Raw genomic sequence first — 18,729 nt, 5'->3', positions numbered from 1 at the left:
ACAGACTAATCAAACAGTTTCTAAAGGGATTATTCAGATCTTTCCCTCCAGTTAGAGCGCCTCCACCTACATGGCAACTAAATGTGGTACTAGCTCAACTAATGAAACACCCGTTTGAGCCAATCCACAGAGCAGATCTAAAATATCTGTCATGGAAAACAGCTCTTTTGCTGGCGCTCACGTCAGCAAGGAGAGTGAGTGAACTGCAGGCCTTTTCTGTGCAAGACCCCTTCATCCAGTTCAAGAACGACAGGGTCATTCTACGGACTAACCCTAAGTTTATACCGAAGGTTCCGTACTCTTTCCATCTCAACGAACCTATTGTCCTACGATCTTTTTTCCCGAATCCATCATCTGCGGCTGAAAGATCTCTTCACTCATTGGACCTCAAACGATGTCTCAAATTTTACCTTCACAGGACAGAGCAATTTCGAAAGTCCAACCAATTGTTTGTTGCATTTAGCAGACCCAGGAAAGGCTTAGCCTTAACAAAACAGAGCATTTCCAGATGGATTTCAGCGGCCATCGCCTTCTGTCACCAACAGGCGGGCCACCCTCTGCCTTCAAAAGTACGAGCACACTCCACTAGAGCGGTTTCCACCTCCATGGCGCTCTTTGCTGGGGTGTCCATTGTCGACATTTGCAGGGCGGCGACATGGAAGACACCACATACGTTCACGAAGCACTACTGCTTGGACTCTGAACTTATGAAGGATGCAGCAGTGGGACAGGCTGTCCTACGTCATCTATTTCATTAGTGGTGAGCCTTCTTCCTATCATCCCACCTTCCAGGTAATTTATCGCACATTTCTTATCAGGTTGTGAGTATCATGTAAACTGTGTAACAACTTATGATAAGGTTACTATGTCTTTACGAATGTATTATGCGAAATGTGCTCATTATTGCTTGCTATTCTGATTCAGGCATGTGAATCTATGAAAGATACCCATAATACTGGATAAGAAATGCGTTACTTACCTGTAACAGCAGTTATCCAGTATTGGTATCTTTCATAGATTCACATGCAACCCACCCGCCTCCCCTGGAAGGGCTCACCTTCTCCCTCTCAGTAGGTACTACTTAGCACTGTGCTTACGAAAATCTGAGGGACTAGGGCTCCTTCCAGGAAGGTGAGAAGGGTGATGGTAGCTGATTGGCTCCTGGCCAAAGTTTGGTCCTTTTTACATAAGGACCTAGATAGGCTACTAATGTGAGGCCTCAGGCCTAGTACTAAGTATATGTCTATGTGACATTACTATTGTTATTTACCGGGGACTCCTACCCCGACGACGGGGAATGATTCAGGCATGTGAATCTATGAAAGATACCAATACTGGATAACTGCTGTTACAGGTAAGTAACGCATTTCATATGGATGTTCAAAGCTTTTTAGTAGAAAGGTATTCAGTGGTAGAGAGAATAACGTTTTGCATCCTATGAAAAGGCTAAACCTGGACAAATTGTATACATTTAAAAAAAACTGAATAGTCAGTAGATTATCAAAGTGATTAAAAACATCTTTCTGAAACTTTCTTTTTTAAAGGAAAAGAGGTGAAATTAAAGGCAATTTTAGCAGACAGAATGCTCAATACATGAGAGCAAAAACTGGTACTGTGCCTTTAATGGATAAAGTCTGGGAATTACTATAACGCAGTATCTGGCTCTACATTCTTACATTTTGAGATTTCTGATGTTTTAATTTGTTTATTTTGTAGAATGTTTGATGTGGGAGGGCAGCGTTCGGAAAGAAAAAAGTGGATTCACTGCTTTGAAGGAGTAACTGCAATAATATTTTGTGTGGCCCTAAGTGATTATGACCTGGTACTAGCGGAGGATGAAGAAATGGTAAGTACAAACTATTTGAGAATTTGACTGAAAAATGTAGGGGCATGTTCTGATGTTAACATGGGCTTCTATGGGAAATAACAAAGGCGTAGTATCAAGCCCATTATCGCCGTTTCATCAGCAGTTTCCTGTCGATAAAACGGCGATAATTTTAACACTGGTCTTTGATAATATGCCCCGTAGTCCTTGAATGAGATTTTTGTAAGAATAGCAGCCTTCGCAGACTATCATTGCTCTTTGGTGAGCTCAACTACAGAAAGTGTTTGGTTTCTGATTCTTAAGTCCCAAACGCTCAAATGCTTGTCAGCTACATCATGGAGATGATGCAAACTGTTCTAAACTAGAATTACTTGAAAGATTGTGAAAACCAGTCCCACTACGCTTATCGTTTGGGTTTTTTGTTACTCGAAAGTTAACACTTTGGAAAGCTCCTCAGCTTGGCTGAGATGCCGTGTATAAGCTTTAAAACTGTTGTTTTTCACCTTTCTTTGATGCCATTTTAATCCATTTATTTTCCCTATTGAATTTGTCATTTCTAGGGGTTTCCCTAGGTATCATTTTTAATGCCTGTGGTTCACTGTGTTCATGAGCCTGTAAAGTTTAGTCTTTGTGCAATACCTTGGCTTTTACCTCAGCCTTTAAGATCTCCAGTTCATCATGCATGTCTGCCTTTTGTGCCATCTTATCTTGGTTTGGCTTAGTTTCTTAAAGTTGTGGACATTGGAAAACCAATTTGTTGAATTGCACCTCTTACAATATGTGCACAGCTGCAGACTCACAACAGTATTTCTTTCTTTAAGAATTTTCTGTTGCGATCGTACTGCATGGTCTGTGGTATAAGTATGATAAGAGCGTTTGTCTTCTGAGTTGAAACATTCTGAGTATTCATCCTGCCACTCCTGAGTTCCTGGTTCTCTATCTTTGCACCTGTGGTGACCTCTCATGGGTCCTTTTTCCCCTAACGGTTTCCATGCTGTGACATAAGGTATGAAGTGAACATCTCTTCTGCAAAATCCTGAAAACAATCTCTGTACTTCATTCAAGAAAACTTTCAGAATTTTCCAAAATGCTGGTTAATTGCTTAATTTTTTTTCTGAGCATATTAAGCAATCTTTAACATTTTAAGAGCATCCAAACAAGCTACCCAGTCCCTTGTTGCAGTCCATTTGCAAGTGATTTAGCTAAGTAAAATGTTCTTGCTTCAATAGTTTGTTATGGCTTATCCTATGAACAAAGATTGAGTTTCAAATGAGGCTACTGCTCCTTCTAAATGGATTTAATAAGACAATTATGAAGTTTCTCCCACATTATGCAGTCTTTCATGCGTTATTAGCATTCTCTGTATGCTAAGAAACATTAGTTATGTACCTTCCTTGGCCCTGTACTAGGTTTATCTGAGTTGCGCCCTCCGATCTTAAACTGGGCCCCACCAAGTTGTTCTAGTGTGTATTTAATTGGCACAGTGAGGGACAGTTTCACCAGGTGGTGACTGGGTTGCCCTATCCTTGCAATTCTCCCCCCCCCCCTATCCTCCTCCCACCAAGGCATACTTTTTAAAGGCCACGACTACAGTACCTTTGGTTACTGAGCTTTTCCATGACCCTTTTATCTACACAGCAGTGATCTACTGAGTGCCCCTTTAGGGCCTTCTCTCTAGACCAAACGTTTTGTGCCCTTTTACATACTGGACTGTATCTGATGCATTGTTTCTCGACATTACATTGGACCTCTCCTAGCTATAATACTCCTTTCACAAGCCCTGTGTGAGGTTGCTTCTCAGGTGCTTCTATTTTGTCTATTTATCTTTGCCAATGGCATGCATTCCATGAATACTTGGTACTAAACTCAAGACTTACCATGTCTGCTCTAATTCTTCCAAAGTTACCCTACCTTGAAGGTGCCGGTTATTGGAGAGTAAAGCAAAGGTGTTTGGATTAATAACCCCCTTCCCTGGTGACTCACAAGCTTTGTGTGACGCAGAAACTGGGTTAAAATGGGAACCAGTTCCATTCACACCCAGTTTCCTGGTCTGCCCAACTTTTGGAGCCGGCAGTAAAAATGTCCTCAATCTGGGCACTGAGTCTATGCCCTGGCGCATTTGAGCCCTAAATAAGGGCTCTGTTTCACTTGTGTGACTAGGTGGAGCCCCATTTGAGACCCCGATGTTGGGACAGGGCCAGCCTAGAGATGCAGGACAGAAATATCTATAGAAGAGATAGCTTGATGTACTGTTAAACAGGAAGGTTGACACTCCTTTCCTACTGTAGCATAGGGGAGCTCATTGTGAAGATGTTTCGTGCTTGCAAACCATACAGGATGAAATGACTCTGGAAACTGCTAAGCTAATACCGGAAATATTTGCCTGTAGAAAAAATGGACTGGAGAGGAAGTGCAGGGCCTGTTCTGTGGAAAGATTTCTGTAAATCCTGGAATTCTGGTTCCTGTGCATTGCTCATGGGATCTTGCTGGTAGCATTTTAATTAAAGATTAAGGAAAGCAGCCATATCTAAAATAAGAAAATATGAAATGCCTGTGATGTCCCATCAAAGCAGAGATGTCTCCGATCGTCTGTTTAGGTACCATGTTGTGGAATCCCTGCCACAGCTTCTACTTTATCTGCTTGGGGCCATTTTGAACCATCACCAAGTAAAACCCCAGATATCTAAATTGTTTCTCTTCAAAAACACACATATTTGGGCTGAATGTTAGCTGTACTTGTCAAAGTCCTCAACACTATTAACTTTCCAGGTGTTTTCCCTATGAGGGCCTTAAAATATTATGGTAGATGAACCTGCATGAGCTACTCCAAGGAGTTTAACAATCTGTCCAGGAGACACAAACATTGCTGGTGCCCCATTTGTACTCTAAAGATATTACTTGAATTTGAACAGTCTTTGTGGTTTGAAGAAAGCTGTTGTGTACAGAGTACTGAATCGATGGGGCACCTGTTGCTATCCCTTTCCAGGGGGCAGGACCCTGCTACCAGTATTTCAAGAAGCTCTCAAAGTCATTAATAAGTTAATCCACCCTGGGTCTGCCATATTCACTTGTTGGAAGTCCACATCAAAGCATATGGTATAAGCAAAACAAAAGATGACCAATCGCTATTCAGGGTCTCAATAGTCTCAAAGTCTAGCATGATTTCCTGTTGCTGATATACTACCTCTTTACATACTTCAAGAATCCCATATAGGCATACTCTGACTTGGATTCCCGAATTACATTGTCTTTTGCTCGATCTGGGAATATAAGACCTGGAGAGAATAGAACATCTTTTCTTCTTTCAGCAGTAACTGTTCTAGGCATGTGTACTGTAGATACAAGTGCTTTGCATCAGTCATCCATCTAGTGTTGGGCTTGGATGATTACAAGTTGTTTTTGTTCCACAAAGTTTTCTTTGAGTCACAAGGCTGTGTGACTCCACTTCTTGGATATGCTGCGCATGGTCATCGACCACATCAGATTTTTTTTTTCTGCAGATTGGTTCGGATGTAGTATTTTGCACTCCGGTTCGAGTCTCCTTCGCTCCGGGATATATATCTCAATGGTATTGTTTACGACCAGTATAGTATACATATTATACTAGGTTTCGCAGCAGGTTTTCGACTTGTCTTTGTCCTATGGCCCACTCCTGGCCAAACAGCACTTCTCCATTTCGAACAAGATAGAGTGGCCTGCTAATTGAACACACTCTGTTCTATTTCTGTCCGAAGTACCACTCCAAATAACCCTCACACCGACCAACATCTCGTTTGCAACTTAGGTCTCACCCGAATATCAAGTGAACACCTGTGAGGCCCGCAAGTCTTTTCGGTCTAAAAAGACTCTTCGAGATCGAAGGGCTAGACGACGAGATGCAGCGCAAACAAATGGGCGATGTCCCCAACTTTTTCAGTTGACAAAAGTTGGAGGAAGAGACTTCAGCAGCACAGTAAGAATTCCTTTCCGTACATTACTCCGATTCCGAGTCTCAGTCCGAAGAGGACTCTGCCACTCTTCAGCCAGCACAAAAACAACATATCTGAAAGACACTTTGGTGATAGATTCCTTACCTTAGAATATCCCCAGTTATCAGACTGAATCCGGAAAGTTTTAAGTCCGCAGTACCCCTGCGTGTCGGTCGGTTGGTGGCGGCGTGCTGCTCTGTGTCCGTCGTAGGCGCCGAGATGACGTCACGGAGACTACTTAGGTGCCAGCCATGCGCGCTGATGTCAGTTATTTCTTTTTCTGCGATAGCAAGGGCAGATCCGGTTAGAGCATGTTCCCTAGTCACTTTTTGACTAATTGTTTGGAGACTTTTATCTCCTTTCTTTTTTGAGTCTTTGATTCCTGGTGCCACGTAGGGACGCCTGGGTTTAAATACTGCGGGCCTGACGCCGTATGATCCCCCATGGCGTCTGTCTCTACTGTTGGGAGCGCGACCATGACTCCCGATCATGTTCCGACTGTCTGGCCATGGCTACGTAGGCCTTGCGGGAGCGGTCCCGTAAGCTGCTGGAGGCCCAGCAGTCGTCTGTGCCGTTCGAGGTCCAGGGGTTACTCGAGGGACCGACCGCGGAGCCATCATCACTGCTCCTCAGGGTCCAAGTCTTCACATTCGGAGTCGGGTAAGAGACATCAGAAGAAGTCTAAGAAGCGCTTACTCTCTCCCTCATCCCCCCATCTGTCTCCGGATGCGGGGCCAGGGGTACCTCTCCGTGGCTCCGTTAGAGCCACGGAGTCCCGCGGCCTACTCACCTTATCAGGGTCCATCTGAGGTGCTATATTTTCTTGCGCCCATGGACCGTCTCTTCAGGTCTCCGGCTCCTGCCGGCGCTTCTTTGGGCCCCATTGTCCCACCTGGGGGCCTGCCATTGCCCCCGGCTCCGCTACCGGTGCTGCTGGCATCCTCGTCCCCAGCGCCGCAATGGGTTCCGTTGTTTTGACCTCCGCCCTTGCCCCGGGTTTCTGGACAATTTTGCTCCAGGTTAGAACCCTAACTGGTATATGGAGCCGGATCGGCGCCGTTGGACCTTTTTTTTATTCCCCTGTCCCGCCCCTGCAGCTTGTGCCTCGGGCAGTGGAGGAGTGGGACGACTGGGAGGGGTCAGAGGACCCTCTTGCACGGCAGTGCGAGTCGGAACAGGAGTGGGCAGAAGAGTCTGAGGATGCAGGTGGCCTTGCCCTCTCCTCTAAATCAGGTTTCCTTTCTCCTGCTGTGGCTATGGAGGAGGGCGCTACATACACTGTGGTGCTACATAGAGCAGCTGAGGCCCTTGACCTGCCTACTGTAAGGCTAAAAACAAACCTCCAAACTGAAATCCTTCAGCCGGTGGCAAGCTCTATGGAGCCTCTGCTAACGTTCAATGAGGCGTTAACTGATGTGTTGATGGGCACCCGGTTGAGTCCAGTCACGGGGTCCCCGTGGATAAGAACGTGGCTAGGTGACTCCAGAGCCTGGTCATCCAAGCCTCCAGCTCCCAAAGAGTGTTTCCTACCGCCCGCTGGATATGGAATCTAAGAAACTGGAACAGTTTGGCAAGAAACTGTTTTCTTCTGCCAGCTTGGGCTGTGGTTGGTGAACACGGCATGCCTCTTGGGCCGTTACTCTCATGCTGTGTGGTACACGGTTGCGCAGACGCTGCCTCAGTGTCCGGAGGAAGTTCGGGCAGTGCTTTCCCAAGCTGTGGCTGAGGGGAAGATGCTGCAAAATTCTCCATCCGGTGCGGACTGGACACCGCAGACTGACTGGGTAGGACAATTTCCTCCACAGTGGCCCTCTGTCGCCACGCCTGGGTATGGTCCACAGGGTTCTCAGGGGATGTTCAGAGTTCATTTATGACCATGCCTTTTGATGGTACCCTCCTGTTTGGCGATAAGGGAGATAGTGTGCTGGAGCGTTTTAAAGACTCCCGGGCTAAGGCCAAGTCCTTGGGTCTTTCCACCACGCGCCTGGCCAGGTCTGCTTTTCATTACTTTCGTGGCCACGGAAGAGGCGCCCCAACAGGTTCGTTAAGCCAAATGCCTGTGCAAAACCAACCTCTGCGCGGCCGCAATTCCCGCAGCATCAGGACAGAGGGCCAGTCTGTGGGTCAACCACCTCCGCAGCATTCACCTCAAAGCCTTCCTAGTCCTAGCTTTGGGGTGCACCCCACGCCAGTGGGCGGCAGGATTCGCCATCACCCTCCCCACTGGCATTCTGTCACTTCGGACAGGTGGGTGCTGCAAATTGTTCGAAAGGGCTACTCCCTCCCTTTCGAGTCTGCCCTCCCAGCCATGCCACCTCAGTTCCACTGCATGTAGGGGATTACTTTGCCCTTCTCTAACAGGAAGTCACGGCTCTCTTGGCCAATGGGCCTATAGAGCGCGTTCCAGGGCCAGAAGTAGGACGTGGTTGTTATAACCACTACTTTCTGGTCCCCAAGAAGGAGAAAAGGGGCCTGCGCCCCATCTTGGACCTCAGGAACGTCGGTCGCTTACTCCGGAAGGAGAAGTTCAAGATGTTGACTCTGGCTCAGCTCTTGGCGGCCCTCGACCCTGGAGACTGGATTGTAACGTTGGACTTGCAGGGCGCATATTTTCATATCCCCGTCCTACCGGTGTTACCAGCGGTTCACGGTAGGCCAAGAGCACTTTCCGTTTGCCGTGCTCCCCTTCGGCCTTACCAGTGCCCCTCCGGGTGTTCACGAAAGTGATGGCGGTGGTCGCAGCTCATCTGCTTGTCTTCCCCTATCTCGCCTGGTTGTTGAAGGCGGGCTCGCCCCAGGCAGTCGTTTCCCACCTCCAGACTACGGCTGACCTCCTGCATTTGTTGGGGTTCTCCATCGTGCCGAAGTCGCACCTGACCCCCTCTCAGAAGCTCCCCTTCATCAGAGCGGTTCTGGATTCTACACGGTTTCGGGTTTATCCTCCCGAGCAGCGAGTCCAGGATATTCAGGCTTTGATTCCGATCTTTTAGCCTGTATCCCAGGTTTGTCAGGATGACCCTCCGGCTCCTGGGCCTGATGGCCTTCTGATTCCTGCTAGTGCAACATGCCAGATGGCATATGCGGGCTCTGCAGTGGAACCTGAAGTTCCAGTGGGCACAGCATCAGGGCAACCTATCCAATCATGTCCAGATCTCGGAGAGCACTGCAAGACGATTGCAGCGGTGGCTTACGATTTGCGATTGGGTCAATGGCAGATCCCTCTCCCTTACCCAACCAGAGCACACAGTGGTGAAGGATGCGTCACTCCTGGGATGGGCGGGCCACTTGTGAGAGGCGGAGATCAGCGGCCTCAGGACTCCGGCGGAGTCCCGGCTCCATATCAACCTGTTGGAGCTTTGGGCGATCCGACTTGCACTGAAAGCATTCCTTCCCTCTGTCTGCGAAAGTGTAGTGCAGGTATTTACGGACAACACCACCGCCACGTGGTACTGCAACAGTGCGGGTAGGGTCGTGGACCCTATGTCCGAACACTCTGCGCTGCTGGACATGGCTGTAACATCAAGGCTTTACCTTTGTGGTTCAACACCTGGCAGGTTCTCTAAACACCACGGTGGACTAACTCAGCCGCAGGTGCATGATGGATCATGAATGGCGTCTGAACTCGGACGTGGCTCACGGTCTCTTTCTGCAGGGGCGAGAGCCTTGATTAGATCTATTCGCCACTGAAGAGAATGCGCAATGTCATCAGTTCTGTGCGTTGGAATTTCCAAGGCGGCACTCGCTCGCGATGCTTTTCGTCGCAAGTGGAGCTGAGGCCTGTTGTACGCCTTTCCGCCTATACCACTTCTGGCCAGAGTGCTGAAGAAGATTCGGCGCGACCAGGCCTAAGTCATCCTTGTGGCTCCAGATTGGGCACAAAGGTACCGGTATCCTGAGCTACTCAGCATGGCGATTGATCCCCCGATCCAACTGCCTCTTCGGGAGGATCTTCTGTCGCAGTAGCAGGGGACGGTCCTCCACCTGAACGTGTCCAGCCTCCACCTCCAAGCGTGGATATTGAGCGGTGACAGTTGACAGCTTTTGACCTTCCTCCCGAAGTCTGTGATGTCATTCTGGCAGCCAGGCATCCCTCCACTAAGACTGTATACGCCTGCAGGAGGAACACATTTATGGCGTGGTGCACAGGAAAGGCAATGGATCCCCTTTCTGCCCCTCTTGCTGAGGTTCTTCTGTTCCTTCTCTCTGGCCCAGCACGGCTCTGCTCCAGGCACTATCAAAGGTTATCTTTCAGACATCTCCGCCTTTCTATGGCTTCCAGATCAGCCTTCTCTTAAGTCCCCGGTTGTTAATCGCTTCCTCAAAGGCATTACAAACACGATTCCTCCTGTGCCTTTCATAATGCCTCAATGGGACTTAAATCTTGTCTTAACCTATCTGATGTGCGCTCCCTTTGAGCCCATCATAAATGGCCCTTGCGTCTTCTGACTCTAAAGACTGCTTTCCTGGTAGCTAACACCTCTGCCAGAAGAGTGAGTGAGCTCCAGGCTCTTTCTTCTAAACCTCCTTTTCTCTCTGTTTATCCGGACACAGTGATTTTCAGGACTCTTCCTTCTTTTTTGCCAAAGGTTGTCACACCCTTCCACATTAAGCAGACCATCACTTAGCCCACCTTCTTTTCGCCTCCGCATCCTTCAAAAGAGGAAAAAAGGCTTCACCGCCTGGACCCAAAAAATACGCTCTTGTTCTATCCGAAGCGCGCACAACCGTTCCGGGTGGATGACCAGCTCTTTGTTTGCGACGTGGGCGCCAAGAAAGGTCTGGCTGTGCACAAACAAACCATCTCTCGGTGGGTCGTTCTGTGCATCAAAGCATGCTACTCGTTGGGTAAGGAGGAGCCTCCAGTGGGGCTGCGTGCCCATTCTGCCAGGGCAACGGCAGCCACTACTGCCTTGGGACACGGCGTTCCCTTGTTGGACTTTTGTCAGGCAGCTACTTGGCCCTCGCCTCACAAGTTTACCAAGCAATATTGCCTTGACAGTCCAGTCTGGAGAGACTGCTTCTTTGGCCATTCTGTTCTCCATGACTTTCTGGTGTCCTTTTGTTCGCAGACCCACCACTGGGGTTGGTATTGCTGGGCTATCTATTCTAAGGTAAGAAATCTATCATTAACGTATCTTTCAGATGCACAAGTTACTACTTGACATTAAGAGACATTAGTTGGTGATAGGTTTCTTCCCGCCCCACCCATCCTTCCCGTTCCACCCATCCTTCCCGTTCTGCTAACTGATTTCTAGGGTTAAGGTCATCCCTTTCAGGGCCCTAGTTTCATGGCACCAGTGGTCAGTATCTTACATGGCTCTGCGTTCCTGGCGTGGAAAGTAGTGTACACAACTGACGTCCGCGCGCTTGGGTGGCATCTAAGTAGTGTCTGTGATGTCATATCGGCGCCTACGACGCCAGCAACAGACTCAGAGCCGCACAACGCCACCTACTGATGCGCAGGGGTACTGCTGACAACTTTCCGGATCCAGTCTGACACCTGTGGATATTCTAAGGTAAGGAATTTATCACTAACTAATGTCTTTTACAGATATATTGTTACACAATTGTAACTTGTGCACCAGGAGTACTTCTACCCCTGCTCCGAAATCCAAATCCTCAGTCTTCACTGAGAGAAAGGCTTACGGGCCGCCACTGCACACCAGCTATTGCTTGCTCTGAAAACACGACTCTGAACCCTCTAACTCCGGCTCTGAAAGTTTGGCCTACATCATGGGCCTCTGCATCTCTTCCATCCAAGACCAGAGCATCTTACTCTTCGGTCTCTGCACTCGAAAAAAGACTTGCTGCAACTAGTCCATTGCACATTCCAATTATTCCTTCACCTGAACCACAACCAACACCTGGACCACCTTACTCTCCACAATTGTCTGAGGTTGGTAATCTGTGTATCATATGGGATGTCTTGACTCTCATACTGTTACTGAGACAAACATTGGATCCTTGGGAGGATTATTATATTCATTCTCATCTTGACACTGATCCTGATTTATAGCCTAGCCATATATCACCACCTGATGATGCATCTCCTTATCAGGGTATTGTTGCCAGAGCAGCCACTTTCCATCAGGTACCTTTGTATAAGGACTCATAGAGGAGGACCTCCTCTTCAAAACCTTATCTAATACAGAGAGTTGCACAATACTTAACACTTTTAATGGTATGACACTTCATGCGGATGACATTTTCAAACAACCAGTTAAAGCCAGAATAATTACTCCTCACATTGATAACAAAATACAAACCACCTCCTTCAGACCCCATTTTTACTATAGGTCAATTAACTCCTGACTCTTTAGTAGTAACCATGCTAGTAAAATGGCTAAATCCCAAACTGGAGAAGAACTACCACTAGAAAAAGAATCCAAACTTATGGATGCCTCTGTTAAGAGTTCATATGAAAGAAGTGGGGTTGTGTCCTTCACTGTAGCCGGGTAGGACAACGTCTTGATAATTGAAAATAAGGGACCCGGTCACTGTTGAATTCTGTTAAGAGTTCAAGCACAAGCAGCTAATCATTGGCATATAGCTAATAGCCAATCATTACTAGCAAGGTACGACAGGGCCCACTGTGACAAAATGGAGGGCTTTTTTCACCATCTCCCAGAGGAGCACAGAAAGAGGTCAAGAGGTTGTTAATGAAGGCAAACTTATCACCAACAACAAATGAAAAAGGACACAGATAGCAAAATCCAACGGGAGCTCTACAAACAAACACCTATAGAGGTTCCTTTCGTAGGCCCAATTTTAAACCAAGGGCAAGAACAGCTTCAATAGATACCTCTGGTTCACAATATAAAACTCCAGGATAAACCTCAACAACTAAGACCTTCTACAGAGGTAAAAATTGTGAATGAAGATGTGTCCAGCACAACAGGACAACAACTGAGAATCTGTTAATGATTGGGGTGGTTTTGATCATTGGAAGGCCCACCAAGCAACTGTGCTACTGAAAAGGCATAGTTTGTCAACATTTGCTTTGGCAATATCGATCATAAATTGTGTGGGGTATTCATCTTTCACTGATATACGCTCCAGCCAAATGAGCCCAGATATAATTATTTTTGGTCTTTAGAGCACCCTCAATTTGAGTTTTAATCCTAAAGGTACTATCTGGCTTATTTAGGTGGCCATCCAGGATCTCCACTTGCATATAAATGTTAAACTTACTCGAGAGCAGTGCTATGGTGATTTTTGTGCTTGATAGTATTGCTACTGCCCCTGACCCGCTTATTAACATAACTCTCCACGGGGCATTCTTCTAATTAGCCACTTTGTTTTCGCACTGTAGCTTTTGCTTAAAACGTGTTACCTCTATTTTCCCTGTATGTGCTTCTCTGTCTCTGGTCAGTTCCTTATGTGTCTCCTATTGTCTGAAAGAGTGGCTAGTCACTGGACAGGTCAGTTGTCCCTTCCAATTGTTAGAGTAGATATCAGATCATCTGTTTCCAAAATCCGTGCAGTTTGACCGCAGTGCTCATTAGACTATTGAAACCCATCCGAGTTTAAACTGGTTACAATCTCTTGGATGATATCACCCTGGGTATCCGGATTTATAGAAGGTTGGGGGCTTCCTACAAAGCACCTACCATAGTTTTAAGTATCCTTACGAAGAGTTCTCCTAACCTGCTTTACATTCTTGGACAATGCCCAGGTGTTTATTTCAGTTGCCGTTGTAGGCTATGCCTTCTCCCACGGAAGTGCATTTGGGTATGAAGTCTTTTCTAGTCTTGAAGGAGTTTATGACCAGAAGGGCCGTATTACTTTTAATGTTGCCTAGTACTCTATTGACAGTTTACTGCCAATTAATTGCAGCGTGCAAGTTCCTTTTGGACCCGTTTAAGAATCTCTTAAGGGTGTTTTGAATGGTGCTACAGAGGATTGTAAAAGTGCTTCTCCAAAAAGCATATTGTTGAAGTGAAAGCCATTCTGACTGACAGGCACATGGTCTTGATTCTATGAACGCTTTGGGATGTAGTGTGAACGATCCGTTTTTGCAGTAGCAAAAAGAGAAAAAAATGTAATTTAGTCTTCTAATAACGTTCAGGCCCTTTAAAGCTCCTAACTCTCCCCCTCTGGCCATCCTTGCAGGCATCACAAATGTATAAACTAGGTGTATGCGTACACTAACTTTATGTAGTTTGTCAACTGATCAATAAAATAGAAATTCTATAGACCTATCTAAATTAACCTAAATCCCAGAAAAGGGCTTTAATTGCATGGGTGATTATAGCTGTTCTGTGATTATGATTCTTTGTTTCCACTGAATAGTATTTTATTGTTTACTAACAACTTTGGCGCAGTTAAATCTGCACAAAACTTCATCCACCTTGGGTGCTTTTGACCAAGATCTTTTAAGCAGAGGCCAAAAGGTGGGATTGCCTGACATCCAAAGGGTTTAGTGTGCGCACTGTCGAAGTTGGATGAAGTTTAACTGTTGTGCTGTGCTCCAGGGTAACACTCACTGAAATGGAGTGTGTACTTTATTAAACTGGGAACATTCCCATGCAAGTGGGATATGTCCCCTGGGCACTGGATGCAAAGTCCTTCAATAGAGGTTTCAATGGTTGAAACCTGAAGTTGTAAAGAACCTCTCTTTATCCATATGTTCTTGTTTTTTAATAGAATTGTAACATCACGATTCTGTGGTGTTTGTTCAAACATTCCTATTTTTAGACCCTCCTGGGTCCTTCGGATTTTAATGCAGTTTAATTGCCCTTGTTATCCCATGATGTGCAAGGCCTTCAGTCATGTGCACGGTGTTCAGCCAGCCCCTCTGCTAGTAACATTGGAAACTGTTGGATGTTGTATATGATTAACAAAATAAATCTCTGAAAAAAATGAGGGTCGAAATTAACTTGCAGTTAGCTTTGATTATAACCCCTCAACATATATTTTTTTTAAAAACACCTATTAAGACAAACTGCAGTCATGGTTAAAAATTTGAAATAAACAATGAAAGTGGTACGTTATGGTTATTATCACAATTCACACAACAGCCTTAAAACCTAATAGTGTTCTTACTAATAAATAAATCTGAAAGCAAAATGCACTGAACTCCTATTCAGTCCAATAAAGAGTGCTACATTCTGCCATCTTTCAAATTGGTATGGGGTAAGGAAAAATGTAATCTCATAGAAGAGTATTAACATTTGTAATTACATCTCCTAAAAGGGGAGGACGTGAGCGCTGCATTTGGTGTTCTTGGCTGTTGGGAGTTATGGTTTGTGGTCCTAACCATGATCTGTGAATTTTAGTGATTTTCAATTTTAAGTCCTGACCATAACTGCCCTTTAATTTTTTTTTAAGTAAATGTGTTTGTGCGTGCTTTATATACCTGCTAGTATTATGCTTTACTTTAAATAGGAAACCATGCCAACATTTGTAATACTAAACAAAACAGCGGAAAATATAGCTTTCATCTTCCACAGGAAGCAACTAACACAGTTTATTGATTGCATGTCTTGTTTTGGTGCGTTCTCCACATAGAATATAGACTTAGTTAAGTGAAAGCATTTACCCATAAGAGATAACATGTAGGGAATAACCTTTAATAATGATCTCTCTTAGCATTGCACACTTGGGAACTTCTTATCCTCAATGTCCAACCCACCATCGTGGAATCAGCAAAATCTTTGGGCATAACACTCGACACCAATCTCAACATGCAGCAACATGTCAGCAAAGCTACAAAGGGAGCGAACTTCCAGATCAATACTCTGAGGAAACTTAAACCCTACCTCCCAGCCAAAGACTTCCAAACAGCGGTGCAAGCACTAGTCATCCCACGAATTGAATACGGCATCACCTCCCTCTGCGGACTCCCACTAACTACAACCGCACCACTAAAAGCATCTCTAAATGCTGCAGCGAGACTCATCACGGGGTCAAAAAAGCACTCCCACATCACCCCTGACCTGAAATCCCTGAATTGGTTGCCGTTTGAAGCCAGAATACATTTGAAAATAGCCTGCATGACACACAAGGCTGTACACCTAAACTCACCCGGCTACCTTGCTCAGAAATTGACAATCTCTGGGGGAGTCAGAAACACGAGAGGCGCAAACAATCTTCTGCTGAAACCTCGAAGATTCCGGAAGGAGAAAACATACAAGCGCTCTTTCTCAGGAATGGCACCTAGGATTTGGAACTCACTCCCTCCCGAAACAAGGCTTCTCTCTTCCACTACACTCTTCAAAAAAGAAGTAAAAGCTATCCTCATGGCTAAATTCACCTGTACTACTATCTCGAACCCTATCAACACCCTGCGATGATCTACATTACTTGCTTGACCCGTTATCTATGTGTACGAGCTGTCTTATCACCCACTTGATTGCTTTGCAGCCACCCAATTGTATTATTTGTATTTTATGATCTACTGATTTACTTATTTGACCCTGTTCCCTCATGTTCCCTTCTGTACTCTGTGAACTATCGACCTACCTATTTGACTTTGTTCCCTCATGTACCCGTCTATGTAAAGCGCTCTGATATCTGCAAAGATCTTGTTCGCGCTATATAAAACTCTGAAAATAAAATAAATAAATAAAATTTGTGTATCCCTTTATATACATTTGCTCAGATTGGATAACTGTTAATTGTATTTATTTAAATTTCAGAACCGGATGCATGAAAGCATGAAATTATTTGATAGCATCTGCAACAATAAGTGGTTCACTGATACATCCATTATCCTTTTCCTGAACAAGAAGGATCTATTTGAAGAGAAAATCAAAAGAAGCCCACTTACAATTTGCTATCCAGAATATGCAGGTATTATTAGTTGTGAAAATTGCATGCTTAAGCTTCATTTTATTATTTAAGTTACTTACCAGCAGTAATGTACGAAGATTGGTTACAGTGTTGGACATGCAAGTCCAATTGAATGTTCAAAGTTGGGATTACAATGCTATTGGGTCGAACTGTAATTCTCATAATAAATTATTTGAAATGCTGTTCAAAATAGAGATGCCTACTGTACTCCACTCCCACTCTCGTCCTTGGCTCTCATATGCCAATATAAACTGATATGATGCCTTATCAAAAACTCACCCCAGAATAATATACCTTCAGGATTCCCATGCACCCAAGCAGCGCTTCAAATCACTCCAGTGCAAGTCATTTGGCGCTTTACCCATAACAGACCAAGTAATAGGAACAAAGGCACAAACTAAAGTTTTTCTATTAAGGAGACTTAGTGTTCATAGTAATGTGGTTCATTCAACGGGCTTTAAATAGTTGCTCATTCCAACAAAAAGACCTAACCAAAGGAGAATTCTATCGTGTGTATATAGTAAATCAGCAGGTTATTTAAAACAATTCCAGCAGCTCAGGGCAATTTTGAGCTGCTACAGGAGTGAAACTGCTAGTATATGATTTCCTTTCCTGATAGTTTTTTAAAGCTAATTTCATGGTAGATACCATCTTTATTATAATTGACATGCCTTGATTTGAAAAATTGCTAAATCAACTTCACAGCAGGTGATGCAAAAATAAACAGTTGCTCACTCTGTATAAACTGGCACACTTATCAAAATTCTCATGGAGCGGAGATAACTTTCACTCTGGCATTTTAGTACTTTATCCTCTAACTAAACTGCAGAATATTACTTTTGGCCAATGTGACTAATTCTTACATTCTGCTTTTTCTTGTTGAGTAAATGGTTATCTTTTGGCTTCACAAATACAAATTCACTAAGCTAATCAGTTTACCCAACTTGGATACACAGCTCCTTTATGCATTGACTTAATATGCCAGCATCTCAGTCTAAAAAGCACATCAAAAGTCAGACTGACCTTGCATCACCAGAAGTATAAGACTACAGAAACCAGTATAGTTAGGGTTGAAGATTAGCCAAATGAAATTTGGCTCAATACAAAGGGCTGTCCAAATTTGGAGATTCCTCGCTTGTAAGCACAAATTTGGACTGCCCAGATTTTCGGCCTACTGCAGTTTCAAGGTACGTTCCAGCCCAGTAAGCTACTTTAGAGCATCTGAATGAATGTGTGCCTTTATGCTTTCGGTTACGCACAAAAAAGCAGAGGTCCTGTCTCATTCAGTACTCCTGCTCTTGTGTGAATGATAAAAAATTTAAAGTCACTTTTTGGTTTGGTAAGTGAGTCTGTTTGCGGTCTTGTTAATTCATAAGGTTTGAATTGAGCTTTTCAGTCATCCTTTACAGGTTTCTCTGTAGATAAGATTATGCACAGCTTTAGAGTTACTACTTCCCATGGGGTTCTGAACTCATGAAACATCCTCAGGCATCCTACTCCATACTGACTGCAAGCAGTGGGAAGTGGTTGCTGCCATAACAATGCCAGTTGACGAACCATCATGGCATTAATTACTGTATAATGATAGTACAGATCCATGAAGAGGTGACCTGGTGCACATTGTCAAATATGGAAAGGGACATATTTCTCCTTGATTTATCTAGAGAAGCACTATAGTGACCCCTCCCAGGCTGGTGAAGTATATTTTGGAGCAGGTTTAGAAACAAAGATGCGCTGGAGTTTAATTTTGGATCCTCCCACCATAATTCATAGTGAGTCTTGTAAACTGAGGATGCTTTTAAGGACCGGGGGTTCTTTAATATCATCAATGGGGACACTGTTTCAACAACTGCATTTCTGAGAGGACTCTTAATTTGTGACTCCTCTCTGACCTCCAGAGATGGACTTGTGTCTAGAGGTGGAGTTCCAGGTGGTCATCTACAGCATCCTTGGACATTGGTGACTCTCACTAGTGAAGTGGTTGATGCTTTTATAGCAGTGCCCCTTGTCTACTTCTAACCATTTCACCATTCAATAAACAAGCCAACATTTAAAGTCGTGCAAGAAGCCCCTTTCTGCCTCAGATGTTATAAAAGCAAAAACAATAGCAAACGTATAGCTTGAATTCACCATACAGTTCCG

The 18,729-nt window shown here is 44.8% G+C and overlaps 1 protein-coding gene across 1 annotated transcript in view; it reads left to right on the top strand.

The window, feature by feature from the left end:
- Positions 1–18,729, top strand: part of GNAI1 (G protein subunit alpha i1) — a 372,390-nt gene that overhangs the window by 276,700 nt on the left and 76,961 nt on the right. The window contains exons 6-7 of the mRNA XM_086919838.1: positions 1,717–1,846; positions 16,434–16,587. Of these exons, the coding sequence (XP_086775964.1) occupies positions 1,717–1,846; positions 16,434–16,587 (284 nt within the window). The remainder of the gene's footprint in view (positions 1–1,716; positions 1,847–16,433; positions 16,588–18,729) is intronic.

The sequence above is a fragment of the Lissotriton vulgaris genome, chromosome 1_1 (genome assembly GCF_964263255.1).
Source record: "Lissotriton vulgaris chromosome 1_1, aLisVul1.2, whole genome shotgun sequence".
In the NCBI taxonomy this organism is placed as follows: domain Eukaryota; kingdom Metazoa; phylum Chordata; class Amphibia; order Caudata; family Salamandridae; genus Lissotriton; species Lissotriton vulgaris.
This window is presented reverse-complemented; position numbering and strand designations above follow the sequence as displayed.